Genomic DNA, 19,417 nt, shown 5'->3' with positions numbered 1-19,417 from the left:
CAGCTGAGTTTGCTGATAGTGGCTTTCATAATTCGCTGCCAAGTCATTTTCTGACCACCTCTGGCTCTCTTCCACCCTTCACGTGGTTGTTCGAAAAGAGCCATTCAAGGAAGTCGGTCGACTGGCATACGCAGCACGTGGCCAAGCCAGCGTAACCTAGGCAGTGTGATCAGTTCATCTATCGAGGGTGAGTTATTTCTCCCGAATACCATTCGACGTACTTCAGAATTGCTGATCCGGTGTTCCCATCAGATTCGGGCAATGCTTCAAAGACATCGATGGTCAAATACTGAAAACTTTTGACGTGCTCGGATCCATATAGTAATATGGATCGCACCACAGCATTGTAAACTCGACCCTTGACAGAGAAGCTGACCTCACGTCTACGCCACATGTGACGTAGGTTCGCAAAAGCTGCTCCGGCCTCCCCGATCCGGATGTTAATATCATCTTTCGCGAGACCACCGGGATTCATACAGCTCCTCAAGTAAACAAATCTGTCTATTACCTCAATCGGTTCATCCGTAAGCATGAGGCTCAAGCCCACCCAGTCTTGAAGTAGCACTTTACATTTTGCAGGTGTGGAGCGTATGCCGAACCGCGAGGCAGAAGTATTTAGATTACTTAATATTGTTTGCATTACCACGGGGGTTCAGTTCAGCGTCCACCGATGTCCCCACCTTTATGACGCAACACAGATGTTGTGTGGGTGCACTAGAATACTTATTCGATACAGGTTGATTACAGTGAATAAAAGCTACGATGCACGCACGCATGCAGTGGATAGAATTATTTTGAATTTCGCGTCCTGCTTCAAGATGGAAATGGGGTTGTCGTTTAAGATAAGGCAAAAATGTTCATAGAATCATCTACTACCACACACATACTCACAACCAAGTGCGTCTTAAATTGAGCAAATTAGGCATTCTGTAAATTAAATTGTATTTTATCGATCTCTCTGCGGATGATAAGGTAGCTCATATGTTACTTGACCCATTAGAAAAATTTTCTGCGATTAAAATTTAGAAGTTTATTCAAAGCTCAATTATTCAGGGGTTCATCAAATCCCGTAGTTGAGGTTCTACCTAATATAAAATACTAGCATTTCAAAGTTGACAACAGTGGTATTATTATGAGCACAACAGCAATTCGATAACGTATACTCTACAAGCTGCATTTTAATAGCGGTGAGAATATTTTGTCATACTTGGATTTAATTTCGGAAGAGGCGGAAAAATGGCCGTGGTCGAAGATTTTTTGTTGTCACACGCAACTGTTCATGGGTAAGAAAGAGGAGTGAATTTATGCTGTACACATGAGTAGGCTCTAAAAGCACCAACAGCATCGCACAATTCAGTGCAGAGTCCAAGGAACCGAGACTTACTTTTGCGTACATTTGACAACACAACTGAAATTCGTGCTCATGCAACAGCCAGGAGTAAAAACAATATAATCAGTAGATTCATGTTTACTTTTGGGACACTTACGACAGGTTACAAGCAAAAACCTCATGCTGCTTATAAAGCGTGTTTTTCAGTAAGGGCACCCATTTGGTGTCCAACAGTTGCTCTCCTATTTCGCGAAGCAGATATTCATCGTACTTGAAGCCTGACTGTCAAACCGGTGAGGCACAAGCCGTCCGAGTTTCGGAAGCCAGGACAATGAGACGGAGTATTCTCACGTTGGGGAGGAAGTGGAAGACGCACTAGATGCACCACCTACTGAAAGACTCAGTCATAAGTTTGGAAAATTGGTGCTGAATTTGATGCCAAAATTATTGGAAGTCTGGTCTACTATAAATGTTACACCATACACATTGGCATCCAGTATATACAAATGCATTCTCCGCAGTTCGACAAGTCCCCGTTCACCCAATGTGGATTCGAAAGTAATAGGTCAGTGAGCTCCTGGTGAATCCCTTTTAACAACAGTGGCGGGATTACTATCAGATTTCTTTTACCACAAAATACTATGGAAAACATTTCGTTTTGTAGGGCAAAGCTATCGCAAGGAGCCTATTGTTCAAATCCAATTTATCACAACTGTCGTCTTACCCCCAGCAAGAAATAATCCCATTTCTCTACGGATACATTGTAGCCGGTTTCGGTTGCAATCAAATATCTGGACTACGGTGATGTACCTTCAAGTTACTGTAAGCTAGGTTCATTGGCTTGTTAAATTTGTCACAGCAAGCTGGTTAATAAAATTGGGTTTAAACCGTTTCACGAGCTCAGTGATTACCTGCTTGCCGTTGCTAGCAAATGTTCAGAACACCTGCACGCGCCAGCTGACCGAAGTTTGTTTTAAAAAAGTAATGAAACAAATAAAGCTAGGTAATGTGCTGTACACACCTGCGTTATTTGGTCGTTGTTTATGGACGATCTGCTAATGCAGCATGTGACACTCGGACACGCTCGATGTCGACATTCCTTAACGGAGGTAGACATAAAATACCTATGGAAATCTTGTGGATTAAAAAAATTCATTAGAGTAGAATATGACGTCACGGTTTGAAAAGTTTCGGCTATCGCTGGTAGGGTGGTCAAGGTTAGTCTTATAAATAAAGTCGTATAACTAACTAAAGTCTTATAACTAAAGTGGTTCAATCGTGGAACTAGGGCCACTCTATAGCACTTTATTTTAGCGCTCGTTTAGTCTGTCTAACCACGACTCTACTGAAGTGCGAGATTTGTTCTAGGCGTTCGGACTGGTTACCAGGTTATTTTTCAGAGAAACTTTGGAACTCTCACTGAAGCCAGCATAGATTGTACCAACGTCTTAGCTCCATAATTTTTGGCTCAACATAGCCTTTTCTGGCTATCGGGAGTTAGCTCAAATATGTATGTTTCTGACAGAAACTGTTTACTCCGGCACATATGGCAACTCGCCTTGCGCTTGGTTAGACCGTTGGTGTCTATGCGTCAAGCGGAATGTTATCAAGGTGTGAACGCCACTGACAAATGGGAAAACAGATTTTGCTTCCAAATATTGGTGACCAAACTAGAGTAGAAACCGAAATGTTATTATAGAAAGAAGTTTCAAACTACTACGTGAGATTATTTTTCTTATGTAGTAGCTTCAAAATGGAACGAAGTAAATCCACTAGGACAAAGCAGTCCAGCACGATAAAATGGTCCAGGCCGTCAGTTAGCAGAAGAGAGGAGGAAGCAAAAACCTGGTAAAAGGCTCAAATATTCCCATATTTGCCATATACATCTATTTATTAGGTTAGCGCAGTATCATCTGTGGACATACAGTAGAAGCTGTCCTTTACAGGTAATATACCTTATTAACGTTTGAAGTGCCGGGTGCCCCGAACCGTCTAGTATCCATGATGATCGTGATGTTTGTGGACAAAAGAACTGAAATACTATAGTATATGCACCACTTATCTGCACTTTATGGTTTGGTTGGACGGCATTATGCAAAATCGGTGGCATTATTGTCGGCGGTGCACTCAAAAATCCCGCCATATGGCAAACTACTTAGGAGATCCCCAAGAAACAGTCTTATCGCTTTTTTTCATTTGTTGTCGAGCTTTTATTGTGCCGTCCTTTTTTATAACATCATGGAGCCTTCAAACCTTCTTCTCTTTCAGACAGTGTGTCTAATTAATGATAACATTTATTGTGAGGTGAAACCACTGCGGGTTCGGTGCACTGCAAGGGACTATCACGTCACGTCAAGAGCGGATGAGGAACGTACATTAAACTGATCCAAGCACTGATAACTCTACTTCTTTCGGACCCGAGAAACTTCAAAATCACTCAGTTGTCCCTTTGGCACAATATTATACACCGTGAACTGGTTCCGAATGGTGTGTATCGCATTAAGTTTATAGTTAAGATTGACAGGATAGATTGGTAATCCGATTCGGGTGCTCCCATTCTCTCAGGTATGTTGTCTACTGAAAAAATATTTGGTGGGTGAACTGCAACTTCAGCAATGGATCCGCTTTGTGAATAGGAGTCCACGACTTTGGCCTGGAGTACCGAGGGCAGTTTTCGGTGTAGCTTCAGAATTAGATTCTCCTCCACTGGTAACCGTTAGCATAGCTTTATTGTGCTTTATTATAATTATAGTTTTCCTGAAAGTCCCAGTTATAGTCGTTGGTTTGTTCACTGAGCTTGGCGATTTGACTATATGCTGCTTGAGCTACCAACATTCTTCTCTCCTCTAACTTTCTAGTTATTGCTAGTGGCTGGCTTTAGTTTCGGACGATAGGGCTACTTGTAGACAAAAAGAGCACAAAAATTTGGGACTCTGGTGCTGGAACTGTGAATATTTGCCTCAGATACCAGCTATTGTCCAAAAGTTCCCAGTGCATTTCTAGTGGGAATGAGGCACGTTTAATTTCTCATCCCAATTCGTGCACGTATACGGTGCTATTCCAGGCCGCCAACAGTGCTCTGAGAGCGGTTGACCAGCATAAGATGGATTCTTCAAATAACATTTTACTTGTGACTTTAATTAGACTATTCTTTAATCAACCGTTTTGAAACCATTTTCAGCCAGTTAGTTTTATACCTAAACGCGTTCGCAATATTCCACACCCACTCGAGCACCAACAAAATACAAGAAGCAATCTATCTGAAGTGATTTGAGGCTGATATTTTTTGGGGGCACGTGATGCGTCAACTCCAAATGTTAGTGCACATGCCTTGGTTTAAGAAGGTATCACTGGAATATTGGTGTTAGAGACGTTCGAAGTAGTTTTAAGGACTCACACGTTAATCATTTCCTTATGGGGATCATCCCTATCATCCAAGTAAATCACCAGAATCAAGAATCGGTCTAAAATCACGACAGTATTACTTGTAAATACAGGTGCTGGTGATTTGCCCGTCAGTGTTATGCTTTTAGAAATGGTATTCCTAGGTCACTACACATATCTTGATGATGTTTTTTTATAATACACGTGTTCTCCTGGCGAGACCCGTGTGGACTGATGTGATAGTCTCCAAAAAAGACTTTGATGTAATTCATTTAAGCAGCGCTTTGCTTAGTTAATGTATTTCATGCCTATACTGGCCATGAGTTCGGACGTCAAGGTGCCATTTCTAAGGTTGCCAAAAATAATTGGCGAATTTGTTGTACTTGACTAAATTCACTAACGTGACCCATTAATCTGCAATCAAAGTCCTTCAATCGTATTTTCATCCGATAAATTATTCAAATAGTCTAAGGCAGTCGGAAGTGAATGAGGTTCACAGCAACTGGAAAACTGAATCGCTTAGGTTGGAAAGAGAGCGGACCTGCAGATTTTGTTTACTGAAGGGAGACACTGTTCGGTTTTGTGGTTCCATGAAATTCCAATTAATAACAGTGATGTGATAATTGTGATATCAGGCTTGACTTTTGTAAACGAATCTTTATTGCTGTCAAACGCGTTTGTTTGGTTGTATACATGTTCGTGTTCAATGAGTTAGTGATATTTTTAGTCTCGTCCGGAAGAAGGCCTGAAAGGCGATGGATTTGTGTATCATATGAGATCAAGTCTAATTTTGCGAAGTTTAGTGAGATCAAATAAGCGGAAGATTGAGAATGATTAGGGCCTCCAGTGGTTGCGAATCTCTGGTTAGGCAAAACCACTGTTCATATTTTTAAAATGGAAAAAATATGTGGTAACCAGCTCAACAAGATTAGACTATAGTAGTTGACTCTCACTAGTACTTTTCGGTGAGGTATTTTGACCGAGCATTTCGTCTCGACGACGCGACAACAACAATACACGAACATGGATTATACCAATGAAAATCCATCCCATATCGGATGGAGCATCGTGATCCTGGGTGTCCAATTTACGGCTTAACCACACCCGGACGCATGAACGTGACTGTGCTGCAGCCAACGCCTGAAGTGGTCATCCGTTGGGACCCTTTCTAATGATCACTTTTGTGTATGAGAGTTTTCCCGGCTAACTGCTGTTGGCGTGATGCAATCCATACTGAAGAAAAGAGTGTGGAGGCCGTGCCGACATGCTACAATACATTTGGATAGGATTTGAAATTTACCGCTAACCTCCTTTCTAGAGGCAGTGAAGCATCGGTGTTGAACACTGATGTCATGCTGTCGATGATGATGATGACGATAAATCCCATCATTTCCGTTAGACACCAAGCTCAGGCACACTCAAGGCCGGATTACCCAATTTACACCCTCATATTTGCTTAGCTATGATACTAAGCACCTATTAAAGGATTACGAAGTGGTTAACTTCTGTGGTGGTTTAGTAATAGGCCAATGTAGGACAGTCGGTCACGTCACGTCGCGTCCGTTGCGTCCAGAAGAACTCTGTGCACCTGTAGCGTACAGCGTTACAAAGGAGTTGAAAGAGCGTATAAAATCTTGTGGATGGGAACGAAAACTGATACATCTAGTAACACATATATTATTAGGTTTCCTTAGGAAGGTACTGTTATCTGGGTGTCAGCCTAAGGAAGGGACACCGGAGCTGTGTATGTTAAAGTGCAAGTGAAGATGAGCTTGAATTTTAACCGAGCACTGGAAATTGAAACGGTCTTCCATGGGCAATGGGGTTGATAAGTATCCGAAGTGGACTCTAACAACCTCTAATAAGGGCTACTGTTCTTGGTGAAAATACATCCTTTATTATGTCATTGCACCTTGATGCATGCTTCATGGATTTGTCAGTGAGGTGGAAGGCTCAAGCAGTTGAAAGGGTACAATGAAAGAACAGAAAATCCAGTACAGCGGGACGCAGGAAGCCAAAACCTTCAAGGTGAGATTGTAGAATACGTTTAGCCTCTTGGGTTGTAGGTCGTAAAATTTCAGTCTTCGGGCTATTGTAAGAGCGAACGCAAACCACGCAAACCTGAAACATCTAGCCTCAAATATTTCAACGTGGATGATCATTGAATGCAAACCGCAATAACAATGGGGAAAGGAGAGTTGCTAAACAAGGCATTCTATAGCCTTCTTTGGTAAAGGTGTATTTCATCATTCAGCGATAGGGAACGCATCTGGGACTATTTTGTGAGTATACTAAACCCGGCCCGTAGATCTGCGCCGTATTCCAGTATGTTGCACGTACAGCCGAGCACCACCCTAACGGGCGACTTGCATTGGGTAAAAAATCGAGGATAGACACGTTTTAACACACACAGTGAAGCTACCCGAAGCGACAACAAGCTGTTGGAATACAACAATGAATATTAAGAAATTTGTTGCTCTAATCCGTAAATTAAGTTCGATTTTCGAATGAATACCGAACTAGTAACTTCAGAGAGGAGCAGCGATAACATTTTTATCGATGGTGTCAGAAGCATTAATGTAGACTAAGAAAACTGCCCAAACCTCTTTGTTGCTACAATTAAATAAGAGATTAATCGAATGTAGTACATAAGCAGCAGCATTCAACGTCAGACACGACTTCGGCATGCAGACTGTTAGGCATAACTAGGTGGTGGTGTGGTCATTCTTTCATTTGGCCGATTTCTGTCAAGCGATTGCAAAGATGAGGAGCTAAAAGCAGCTAGGGGACGTAAAAATATTAGATACTGCAGTGGTCCTTGCACTCTTCGACGGCCAACAGCTTTTTCATAATTGACACTCGCGTTGTATGAGTCAGATAGTTATTGGCTTATTGAAAATGTCGGCGCAACACAATTAACAGAAGATAAGGGCCACTCAAGTTTCTGTCGTTGGTTTTGGTAAGTTGATTGTACACAGCATTGCTCGTGCTTATACCGGTGATTTTCCCGATCAATATGCTTAAATCGCTGTCGGATTAAACATAGCCGCCTCAAGGTACTCCATACCGCACGAAAACTTTCGTCACTACTTGGATGTAAGTTTAGGTGTACATTTAGGTGTACATTATTCAGCCGTCAATCTTCGTTTTGCTCCCTGAACACTGTCTACCCTGTGGTCCTGTAGCACTTTTGTTCGCCCTCCAAAACTGTTTAAGAAGCGGTGGCGGAAATATAGACCTCCAAATATTAATTGTCTACCGGACAGCATAAATCAGAACAAAGGCTGAAATGATCAGTCAAATTTGCAGACAGTGTGTAGATGGGGCCTTGGGTCCTTTTTCAGACAAACTGTCAACGATCTAATGACAGTAAACAAACAATCGGAGCAGTTGTGACCATTATCACCATATTCTTCATTCAACAATCAGGTTGGAGATTCGCTATTCCAAAGGAATGAAGGAACTATATGCTGTGCAGCTCGAACAACCAAGTTTTCGTTCTGAAAACATTGGTCATCCACTAGGTGGTACCTGAGGGACCTGGTATTAGGGGTTCTCTATGAGGGAAGGGGCCAGCCAAAGCCGTTGTTTTGTTTGACGACCAGATAATCGTTAACTGAAACGTTCGTCTTTAGGAAACCCGTTGTCTGCTTACACTTCATATTAATTGTATGATCCCGTACACTGTAAAAAGAGCCGCAATACGCATCTCAGGACTTGAGTACCCGGAGCTGTTTGCGAAATCTCATCAGCTGTAGGTGCTATGAAATTTCTTCTTGATCATACTGTCAGTCTGATGTTACATATCATCCATTATTCCATCTTTCTCTGAGCTGCTTTGTTGGTTGCCTTCCGATTTGGCTACCAAGGTACACAAAGTGTAGGTCCAGTGGTGGAATATTGGTTAATTTTCACTTCTTTCCAGTAATAAAACGATTGCTTTTATCTGGATGCAAATCACATGCACAGGTGATATTCAAGAGATGTAAATAGACTGATTAATCGATATTGTGGTTTTCTTAACATTCGGACCAGCAGAATAATCACTTTTCATTCGCCTTGAATACAACATCTGTTCTGTAGTTTTTCTGAAATCGGGAGAAATATCATTTTCCTGAGTTCTATTGTGAACATTGGAAGGGAATTTAGCAGCGGGATAGGTCAGTTTTCGTTCACCGCTGCAACTCAAATTTGTGCTGAATGAGGCGCACCTAGTTTACGAAAGCACGATCAAAAGGTGACACGAGCAAAGTCCCTTGGACTCGTTTATCTTGATAAAACCGTAGATTTTCCCCTGATTATTGCCTACGTAAGCTGAGATTTATCCCGTGATGGCTTTCTGATTGAGCTGAACAGTCTCGAGATTGATTGGTGGTGAAAAAACAGTGATTATGGTGGGTGCCGTTTGTCATGAGCGAAGTAACCAGAATCACAAAGGACAAAAGAAACAAGTGTTGAGTTGACCAAAGATGTCACATAAATTGTACAGTCCACTTGATTACGTTCGAACTGATTGCTGCGCGGATATCCTAAACGATAATTATTCCACTTCATGACGTGACCATCCAGGGACCTGAGTTCCTCAGCTGGGTTAGCAACCACAAAACTGGGTGTTCACCTTGCCGTTGAGCTCAAAAGACTTAGAAAGTTTTATAGAGCTAACAAGAAAAACTAGACTAAACTTCGTCAAGCCCAAACTCCACGCTACTTCTGATGGCTTACTATACTATAAAGTAGCCAGCAGACCACCCATTTTTATAAAAGCCCAAGGTGGTGATGTACAGTATCATGAAGGAGCACTGAGGATGACCATCGTTGGGAAACATGCTATATGAACCTTCCGGCTTTCTCCAATTAAACTGAATTTATTCTCCGTTGGTGAATATTGTCACGCTTCTTGACAATGGGGCCAAACACACCATATTTTCAAGGTTCGCTAATTGAGTTGTGGGTTGGCTTTTTCACAATAGGTATTGATGAGATTTTCGGGATCGACACACTATGATCATTCTAGTTAATGGGATGATAGAGGTTGCGGGCAACAACCAGACTAATCATGCGAGCACTTATGGTGACCTACCAGCCGAAAAGATGAGCTGGGACCTTACTTCAACCGGCGTGAAGCAGTATTATTAGGTGTTGGGTGCCTTTTTATTTTTAGAATGCATCGTCATTCAAGAGAAGTTATAATCACTCGTACTGAATCAGTTGCATTAGGTTCACCATGGAAACAAACAAGATGAAGACCCTTGCTCGGAGTTACGTCTACTGGCTTTCAATGGGCTCTTAGATGAACAAATCTCCAAGTCTTGGCTGCGATGTGGCGGAGCATCCAAGTCGCCGGTGAAAACCTATCTACGGTCGCGGCCGCAGCCGACCGAAAATAGCCCCCTTCTTCAAATCGACTACGTAGGTTCATTTAGTCGCGGTCGACGTTTACAGCAGGCGACCAGACATTCCACCGGTGAATAGCCACATAACTGCTACTAAGGTTCTGGGACTACGGCGATTGTTCGGTTGCTCTGGAGCTCCAGAGACTATTGTATTGGGCAACAGCATTTAGTACACATCGTCGGCGTGGCATAACTCATGTCCGCTTGCCACCGCTTCATCCACAGACAAACAGTCAAGCGCAACGCTCCGTTGAAACTGTGAAGCGTGAACTCTGGAGGTCCACAGGGAAGAGGTCAACGGAATAAATTTTGCAAACGTCCCTGCTAGCAGATGGAAGGACACCAAGCACCAACTCATCTGATATAGTTCACCAGGAGATGCCCTGTTCCGAAGGAAGCTTTGAACACCGCATAACTCGGTCCGGCTGCAGAAAACGTATTTGAGTCACCATAACAAGAGAACTAAGTTCAAGCACAACTGACATCATGGCACCACCGCGCGCTCTTTCTGTGAGGGGCTAGAGAGTGTTGGCTTGGGACCACAGCGGCAAACACCCTACGTGGATTTCAGGACACATCCTTCGCTGGCGTGGTGAATACTCTTCGAGATTCAAGTTGGAGCTGCCAGGCTAAGACGGCATATAAACCAAATCCGGCCGGCAAATGCGAGGATTTCGTCCACTGGACCAAGTGAGTCTAGCCTAGAGATGCTTCTGGGCACCACTGCAGAAATTCTATGGGCTGGTCTGTCGGAAGCCTAGCGTGAGCACCCATTACGAATAAGACGTTGGACATTTTCCCGCTCACAGTCAGGCTTGGTACGCCCAAGAAACCTATCACGCATGTGATTAGCGAGTCCGGAAAGAACAATTAATTATGATCGAGTATCCGCCGAATGTAAGTTGCCCCTAATGCATTCAGAATGCGTCCAACTTCCAGGTTGTTGCCACCACATACGGTGCGTTGTACATAAGTTTTCGGCCTGGATTTGGGTGTTATTACAAGTTGTGCAACGTTTTTGTGGATGTTTCGAATGGAACGCCGATTTGAAGGACTAGCTGAGAAAATACCGTTATTACATAGGATTACTTGAAGTCATTTCTATCTTCCATAGTGAACCATTCACTATACAATGCAGATCATAGCTCCAGTAAAGTGCATCAGGCAACTCAAAGACAATTACACAGCACCAGTCGCGCATTTCGCGGAATTTCGGCGCTCAGGTCACAAGACTGCAGATTTGCCCACAGGTGTCTGGAACTTGTAGTCAAGGTGTGGAGAAAAGAGTCCCATTGGCTTCTCCTAAGATTTCATACAATACCGAGAAAAGGAGGCCCCTTTTAAACAATTTCGAATCTCACATACATTTTGTCTATTATAATGAGAGTTCTACACCTCGTTCGATCAAAAGGTCACCGATAATCTTGCAACTAAGTACTTCTAGCGATTCCCGCACCTAATAGCACGCAAGACTAGTTAATTGTTAAGCATCTCAAGTGGTTTTTTGTTCTCCGTTTGCTCTAGATTAAGTGCATCATGATCTTTTATCGTTTAACAGAGGTTTCATAATCGATGGGTAAATTTATTGCTGGGCGATACACAAGCTTTATGTCGAGCCAAGTTTCAAGGCGGACTGAATTCCGTCAGGCGAGGGATTTTCCTATATTTCACCAAACCTTTTGTGTTTGAGATTGTTTCATCGACTAAAAATCCATTCATTTATCAAAGTACACTCATTTGCAAATGACATCTGTGTCAGACGGTGATTCACCATGGCACCAAACGAATCTTTGGATTGTGGTATTCATCCGACAGTGCTACACAAAGGCCAACTCGTGTTTCATTTCATACGATAGTCGAGATGACATCAGCTTGATATGCATGAGTGTATTTTTTCAAATGTACACACTTCGGGGTTCAAGTCTGATAGGAAACTGAGAATGTTCCCCAAGAATTGTGAAATCGATTGTGGGCTGTCCAACAGATTTCACCACCCTTTGAGATGTGTTCTGCAGGGAAAATGTCCTATTTACTTTAAGCGTAATATCGGATTGCGAATTTTTTCATCCCTGGAAGTCAAGTTCATAAAGGACTGTACAATTACGCTGGTCTTCCCAGTATGCCGTGTTGCCTGATTTCGAGACAACAATTAGATTTCCATTTATCTTATACCAGACACTCACGGTATGCACCTCCTTATGTTCCTGCACAAGCAGAGCCGAATAGAAAATCATAGTTGAAGAATACATACCTTAGGATTATACACATATATTACACATTACACAGCTGGTACTTGGTATTAGGATTGGAATTGGTTGGACCACTAATTAACATCATTATAGAAATATCCGGATCACACTTAAGTTTAACTGACGGCAGAAAATGCCGTTACATCCTGATACAAAAATGTTTTTTACTACAGAGTTTCAGTAGTGCCTACTTAGTAATCCATGATACTGTACAATCCATCAGCTGCCTGAATTCACAAGCATAAAATGCATGATGTAGAAGAAAAAACAAACGACCTTGAGACCTTGACCTTGAGACTTGAAATCCTTCAAGGAGTGGAGGTAAGTAACTCCATTAGACCGTGTTTCATTTGTCTTTGTTGGCTTCAAAGTGATAATTATCAGACGCTCTGGATTTTTTCCTTGATGTGTGCTGCAGCTTTTTTGCTAGTACTTTGCGATGAATGACGTCCTCACAGGAAGCGTTCAGTCATGTATCCCACGTTTATTCGACTGAGCAATTTCTTAACCACACTAGAATAAATATACCTTAAATGTTGGCCTGTCCGAAGATCGCCTCATCAAACCAAATTTATTTGAGTATAAAAATAGTACTTTAAGGCCAATAACACGTGGAAATTACGAGGGGAGGTGGTCTAAACAGTTAAGAATAACACTGCTCAGGTTCTAATAGTTCTATGGGTCAAACGCTAGTGCTCCTCCCAGTGTCAAACTCAGCCATAACGGAAGATGAATGTAACATTCCATATTTTTTATATTAGCCTGAGGGACATAGAAATTTCCCACATATTCTCAGTTAAAACACCAGGGCATTTCTCGCTGAGGAAAAACGCCTCTTGTCCTGAGAGGACCTTGCCCAAAGTATTTAGGTTACGGTAGGGATGCATACGATCGCTAAATTCTTCCCTTCATGAGCATAACTGTATATTAGGTACTTGGTTATGTGCATGGGACTTTTGCAGATATTTTCTTCGTGACTGCTATCAGTTAGTTATGTGAAATATTCGTTACGTGGTACTAAATTGTTTTCAGCATTTGGTGACGATGGAATGCTTTGGCTTGAATATGAACCTATGAACCTATATTTAGAAACTACCAATTGTGCTCCTATGACGTATATTAAAAATTACGTAGATACCACAAGATACCACCATAAATTAATTTAAAAGCTCAGTGTTTCTTCTTTCGTCATGAGGTTTTAAGTGATTTTGGCTTGTCAACCTCAGGTGCTACACATTGAATTTAAAGAGAAAGACGAGTGCAGTACTGCTTGGGACTCATTCCAACACACATTAACTTCGCATTTAATTCCGCGACACAGCTCTTTCAGCCGGTAGAATTTCCAACGAATGTGTGTGCTTTTACGCAGTTATAGATTCCATTCCATAGGCTGGGTTAAAATGAAGATGTATGAATGCACAAGTTGGACATCTACAAACAAAACAAAATCGATCAGATGTGTTCAATTCAATATTTGTCTTGCGATTAAGAGTGACTGTGTTGTAGAAGCTTTTCTGTGTATATCGGAAAAAAGTCATTTCTACTTTTTGGTTACAGGGATGGCATAAGCAACCGTGATCCTTGTGTCACTCCGGCCTGTACAACACAAACACTGGTGCTGTAATTTTCAGGTGCGGTGGTTACGCCAATTGGACCTTCCTTGCATCTAGGTAGTTGGACAGTCTAAGATGAACCAATCATCAATCCAGGTCTGATCGAATGAGTAGCACATGTGAATAGCATTCTAGTGTCAAAAGAAAACGTATTGTGTACCTGTAACGGGGAAGGATAGGTTTTGTCGTCTAGTTCGTAGATGCGATCGGATCACATTATTCGGATTTATTGCATTCGAAACACATTTGATATTGTGAAGGTCCATACACACGTAGTATTGATTAGTCTGAACAATTGGTGAGGCCAGTAAGCAACCATCATGTCAATCACCTACGTGGACGACATATCTGATGGTCAAGGGATATTCATCTTTGCAAAAATTCTTGGACGGTAAGTGGTAAAACACTGCTTGCTCTATTTCTGCGAATTAAAGATGAGTGCATACATTTTATTAGATCCAAAGTTTGACTGATTGTATGCTAATCCTTTAGAAGGTGAAAAAACTGTCAAACGACGGACAAACTCTTTATTGTGAGGTACTACTTAAAAAGTTATTGACAACTCTCCGACAGTTCAATATTTGTTTTTTCCTTTGGAGGACTCATTGGATTCCGGCAGTGCCACAGTTCTGATCAAAGTCATTTTGGACTTGAGCACGTTGTTTCCAGTTTTTTCCCTGCAGTTTCGCAACTCGCAAACTTCATATATATACATATATATTCAGTGGTCAGACTACTGAAAGCCCGTGCATAGTAGAATAACCGTAAACCTTTTTGACTTTGGCCGGATACGGTACTGTATGGCACCGCTATATGCCCCGAGGGGTACTATCGTTGAACAGAGATTTATTGCCAGCCGATGCCAGCTTAGGCATAGTAGTGTGACAATGCACACCAGCACCAGCGACTTCTTTGTGATCGAGGTACAAGAGATCCTTCAGTCTCTTCGGGATTAAGTGTGCTACCACACGTTTTTCAGTACGGCGCTAAGTAAATGTCTCAGAAAGCTGCCTACTGACGCACCTTTAAGGTAGCCATGCATTTCCTGAGGGCGTTCAATTAGTCGTGCTCTCATCCTTCAGGTGAAAAAATCGGAAGGGTGTTGGTTGAAAAGTGGAACACATGCACAGAGGAACCCCTTGTTTACATTCAACGTGTGATTGAGAACGTTGGTGATCCGCAAGACGGACCCTACCAAGGTATGTGCGCAAGCACGTCTGAAAATCCCGTGCTGTCGGGGACCCACTGGTAACCGTGAGCCGCTTCGGAACAGCTAGCTTGTTTTACAGCATTTGCACACCTCGCTTATCACAACTTCCCATCCCGTTCTTCCGGCGGCTGAATTGCGTACCTGGTCTTTCAACGATTCAAGATGGAGGATATTTTTCACACTCACCTGAGGTTACCCTAACCGCAAAATTATGTTCACTCTCCTCTTCAAACGGTTTTTCACTGCATCCTTGATATTTGTGGGTTCAAAGCTGATAAGGTAGTAGAGTGCGGGCAAAAGAAAATGATTTGTAGTTTTTTAAGTGTCGCTAGGATTTCCTAAACTTTGTTCCGTTTTTCCTGGCTAAGCGCTACAATTAAAGTACCACAGAAAAAGTCTTTTCACAGGTAGGATTTTTGAAACCAAAACAAGATTTATCAATCAATCGAATACAATCGCATCTAGCACGTCTCGTGGGGGCTATAATAGTTTTTTGTGGAGCCCTCTTGTCAAACATCGATTCAAACACTGGTGTATCGGATCGGGAAAACAGCTTCACATTTTTGGAGTTGCCCTGAAATAGCGACGTAGACACATGGTCCTCCTTCAGCTACTATGACAACGTCCAAATTTGTTCGAAGCTGAGTCGTACTTCGTTTTCTGCTCCAGATACAGACAAAACCAACGACGAACCTTGCATTTCGAATGATTTCACTGGGGATTAAACAAGACAGAGCATACCGTAAGTAAAGACACAGCACCACCAAAAGAGTAGTAGGATCATTAAAATCTATATCTCGTCTGTAACGGGAAAAATCATAGGTAACAAGTAAACTACTTACTACTCTTCGAGAGCTCATTGCTCATCTTGGAGATCGTTAGGCGTACGTAGGCGTACTCCCCGAGGTTCCGTCAGTCCTATGTTCTACTTGAACACGAATTGGACTGATTTTGATAAAAACAACCGAAAATACACAGCGACAGACCGAATATCGTGCCAACTGTGGCGGCCTTTTCGCAGCACATTTATTTAAAAATATCATAAACGTGAGATACATTTGAGTCACTCGTGAAAACCAAACTGACTTGCAAATGAGTGTATTTATCGATAGGAGTAACAATAATTCAAATGTGACTCTTAGGATAAAGAACGCAACTCTTAAGCTGTTCTATGGAAATGATCCCTGAAGAATGTCATTCACTGATTCGTGATACTGTCCCGCAACCCAAGTTATATCCCGGTAGGTCTTAAGGTATGTCTAGCAAAAATAGCTTCATCCGCGGTTATAATTAAGCTGTGCGAGGCAGATCATTAAAGCCAGTAAGCACCGTAAGGGTAAATGGCTAATCATGCCAATGTTTTTTCACAGCAAACTCTTTCACGGTCCATTTTTGCATCGTTAGCTTACATTTGTGTTTGTCCTGCACAGGTGCGTATATTCACTACTAGTTGCGGCTGTGTTTTTGCTTATTGGCGAATGATCATTAAAAAGTCATCAAGCGCGTGTCTCAATATAAACTGTTGATGCGCGCTTAAATAAAATTATCGCTTCGTTTATTGAGAAGAAACGGTAGAAGTATCTAAAGAAACCGGGGAAATTTGATATTCCCGCATAAACTGAACTTACAGATGATCAGTTATCCCCACGAACATATTTACAGCTAACTGATTTTGTTGGATTATTCAAATCAGTTGGCAGGAATTGTCGCCTGTTCGCTAATTAGTGGCTTAATGTCTTGCTTCTGCACACATGGCTGAGTTTGACATCTAGGCCGCAAAGCAATTGTGAAATTTACGCCCTAGCTGATACATGGGCCCACAAAAGCAAGGAGTTTATCTCAAATTTGTTCATTCTCCTCCTAGAACGGGTTTGAATAAATAGAAGTGCGAATAACGAATTTAAATGAGTTAGAAGTGTATTTTCAAGGACGTTTTGTTATTAGGAACCTAAGAATGGGAAATGTTGTAACTGGAGCTCTCGGCTGTACTCTAGTGACTTGTGTAACAATCCATATATGTAACATGTTTGAAACTTTTGGTATTCCCGATTTGTTTGTTTGGATTAGTTAGGATAGGCAGGAAAGTATATCCGAGTTAATTACCTAGTGGATTATTTGGCAGCAAATTATGCTGTATCTGTTGCTATTGTTAATGTAATTTGTAATTATTTTATGAACAGTTCATCACAAATAGTCTTGGTAAATGTGGTTTAACGTTGACTGTCATCTAGCCTTTGACCACTGAAATCTATCCGCGCTGTGGGCGACCCTGTCAACATTTTTCAAAACTGTAATAAAATTTCGTTTCCGCCTGGACCGATCACGTAGAATGGGAATCTGCGAAACTCGAAGATTTTCGTAACTATCATCGATACTTCTTCAGTGGTATATTAACACATATTTGGCATACCCTGCGGTTGGTTGTTTTTTAGGAAAGATTTCGACTTGGTGAGTTTTCACTTTGTACGAAGCACTGATGTAGTTTTAGCTCAAAATGAAAGGACATTTTGTAGGTCTAGTTGTCTACCTCCGAAAGACATTCTTGTCAAAACTATTCACCACCAAGTGAAGTGGTAGCGCAATACTCCTTGGTGGCTTGACACACAACTTATCAAAAAGTTAGCGTATATGGTCAGAAATTTTGTGAAGTCGCAAGTTAGTAACGATTTTAATGAGTAAATGTAGACGTATTGAGGGCTTTCACCACCATGCCTGATTTTCGCGATCAAATTACGTAAACGTTTTTCTGTGGGTCTTGACTAGATAAGTTCCACATGTTGCAGGAGGGTGTCGGGCTGCATGAGATCTATAAACTTCAAAGGACGCTATGGCGAACACTTCAACTTTTCGTTTCACTTAAATATTTTGTGTTCATCAGCACTGTAACGACCGACCAAGATCCTATCATTTCTTGAATCGTAGTCTAACAACTAAACATGTCTCTAAGGTTTTCACTACTGCTACTGATGTCTACCTGTTGACCAGCGGAGAATCAGACCCACCAGTCTACACACATTTTTTCTTCACAGACTAGCATGTATGGTTCAGTCAGACTAAAGTTTTAATCACATTTGCTTTACCAGTGTTGCAAAAATACAAACAAGGATTATTTCGCACTAAAGAGTTGAGTTGTAAAAAGACGTAGATATACATATAAAAAGCACTGAATTATGGTGCCTCAGGAACTCGACTTTTTCAGGAGAAACAATAAAAGGGATCTATTGGCATTTGTAACATTAAGACCTATTAAATCAAGTGATTTTGGCCCACCTTCCCCACAGGGGTATTTATTGGACTGAAGCTGATTCCCATGATTAGTTTTACAGGCTCTCGGTGATGTGCGATTTTATTCCGTGATTAACCAAAGAATGGTAGCGATTCTAAGTATTTTTTAAAATATGTGTGGGGAAGTCGAAGTTTTCAAAAGTAGATCATAGCGACGTGAGCAATATGACACGAGATTTTCAAATCCCTTTAGTCCTATCTGTCGACGCGGAACAATTTTCTTGGAACAAAAGGTAAAAAATGGCAGTACTCCTAAACGTTTACAGAGTTTTACCTCACCTTACACTCAAAAGCTACAAGAAGGGCTAGGATAAATTTCCCATGTTCTGATCCTTCTTCGCGGGACTACTGCAGCAGGCTTTTCTTGTGTGCCTTATGATATCTCAGTAAACGTGATCTTCGTCCACATTCAGCATGGTCGTAAAAGATGACATAATATTTCTTTGGAGCATCGCTTGCTTCGGCAGTAATCATTTGTAGGAGGATTCATTTAAATGAGCCAAGACTTAAGTGGAAAGCCGGTGCAGTTCCACTAACAAAACTTTTGAGGCGAAACCTAGCTCGTTTATTTTAGGCTGTGAAAGCACACATGCCGACACAAGAAGGTATGCACAAAGTCAAAGGTAGCTATTGCATTTTACATTAGCTGAGGGTCCAAAAAAGAAGCTTAACAATACCAGTAAGAGGAAACTAATCTGCCGGAAGCGTGGCCAGTGTTAGCCGAACTTTCAAACATGTTTGCCCACAATATGACATTATGCCTTCAAGTTAGCATCACCCAGTCATCAAAAATTTCCAGTCCCAAAGTCAACTTCAGTGATGAGGGAATGACATTCTCTACGAGGCACTATTCTCGCCCTCTGTAGGAAGGGTTGGTTCTTCTGTGGCTGTATCTGGTGTCATTTTTCCGGCTCAAGGAGTTGTATATAATAATTAATAATATAATATAATAA

General features: G+C 41.7%; 1 protein-coding gene across 1 annotated transcript in view; it reads left to right on the top strand.

Annotated features, from left to right (window-relative positions):
* The window catches only part of T265_06973 (hypothetical protein), a gene marked incomplete at both ends in the record, with an annotated part of 33,004 nt that extends 19,024 nt beyond the window's left edge, over window positions 1-13,980 (top strand). Inside the window, one exon of the mRNA XM_009172379.1 lies at window positions 13,914-13,980. Within this exon, the coding sequence (XP_009170643.1) occupies window positions 13,914-13,980 (67 nt within the window). The remainder of the gene's footprint in view (window positions 1-13,913) is intronic.
* Window positions 13,981-19,417: the final 5,437 nt, after the last annotated feature.

Source organism: Opisthorchis viverrini, assembly GCF_000715545.1.
Source record: "Opisthorchis viverrini unplaced genomic scaffold opera_v5_154, whole genome shotgun sequence".
Classification (NCBI taxonomy): domain Eukaryota; kingdom Metazoa; phylum Platyhelminthes; class Trematoda; order Opisthorchiida; family Opisthorchiidae; genus Opisthorchis; species Opisthorchis viverrini.
The sequence above is the reverse complement of the archived record's forward strand: the minus strand, read 5'-3'. Positions and strand labels throughout refer to the sequence as shown.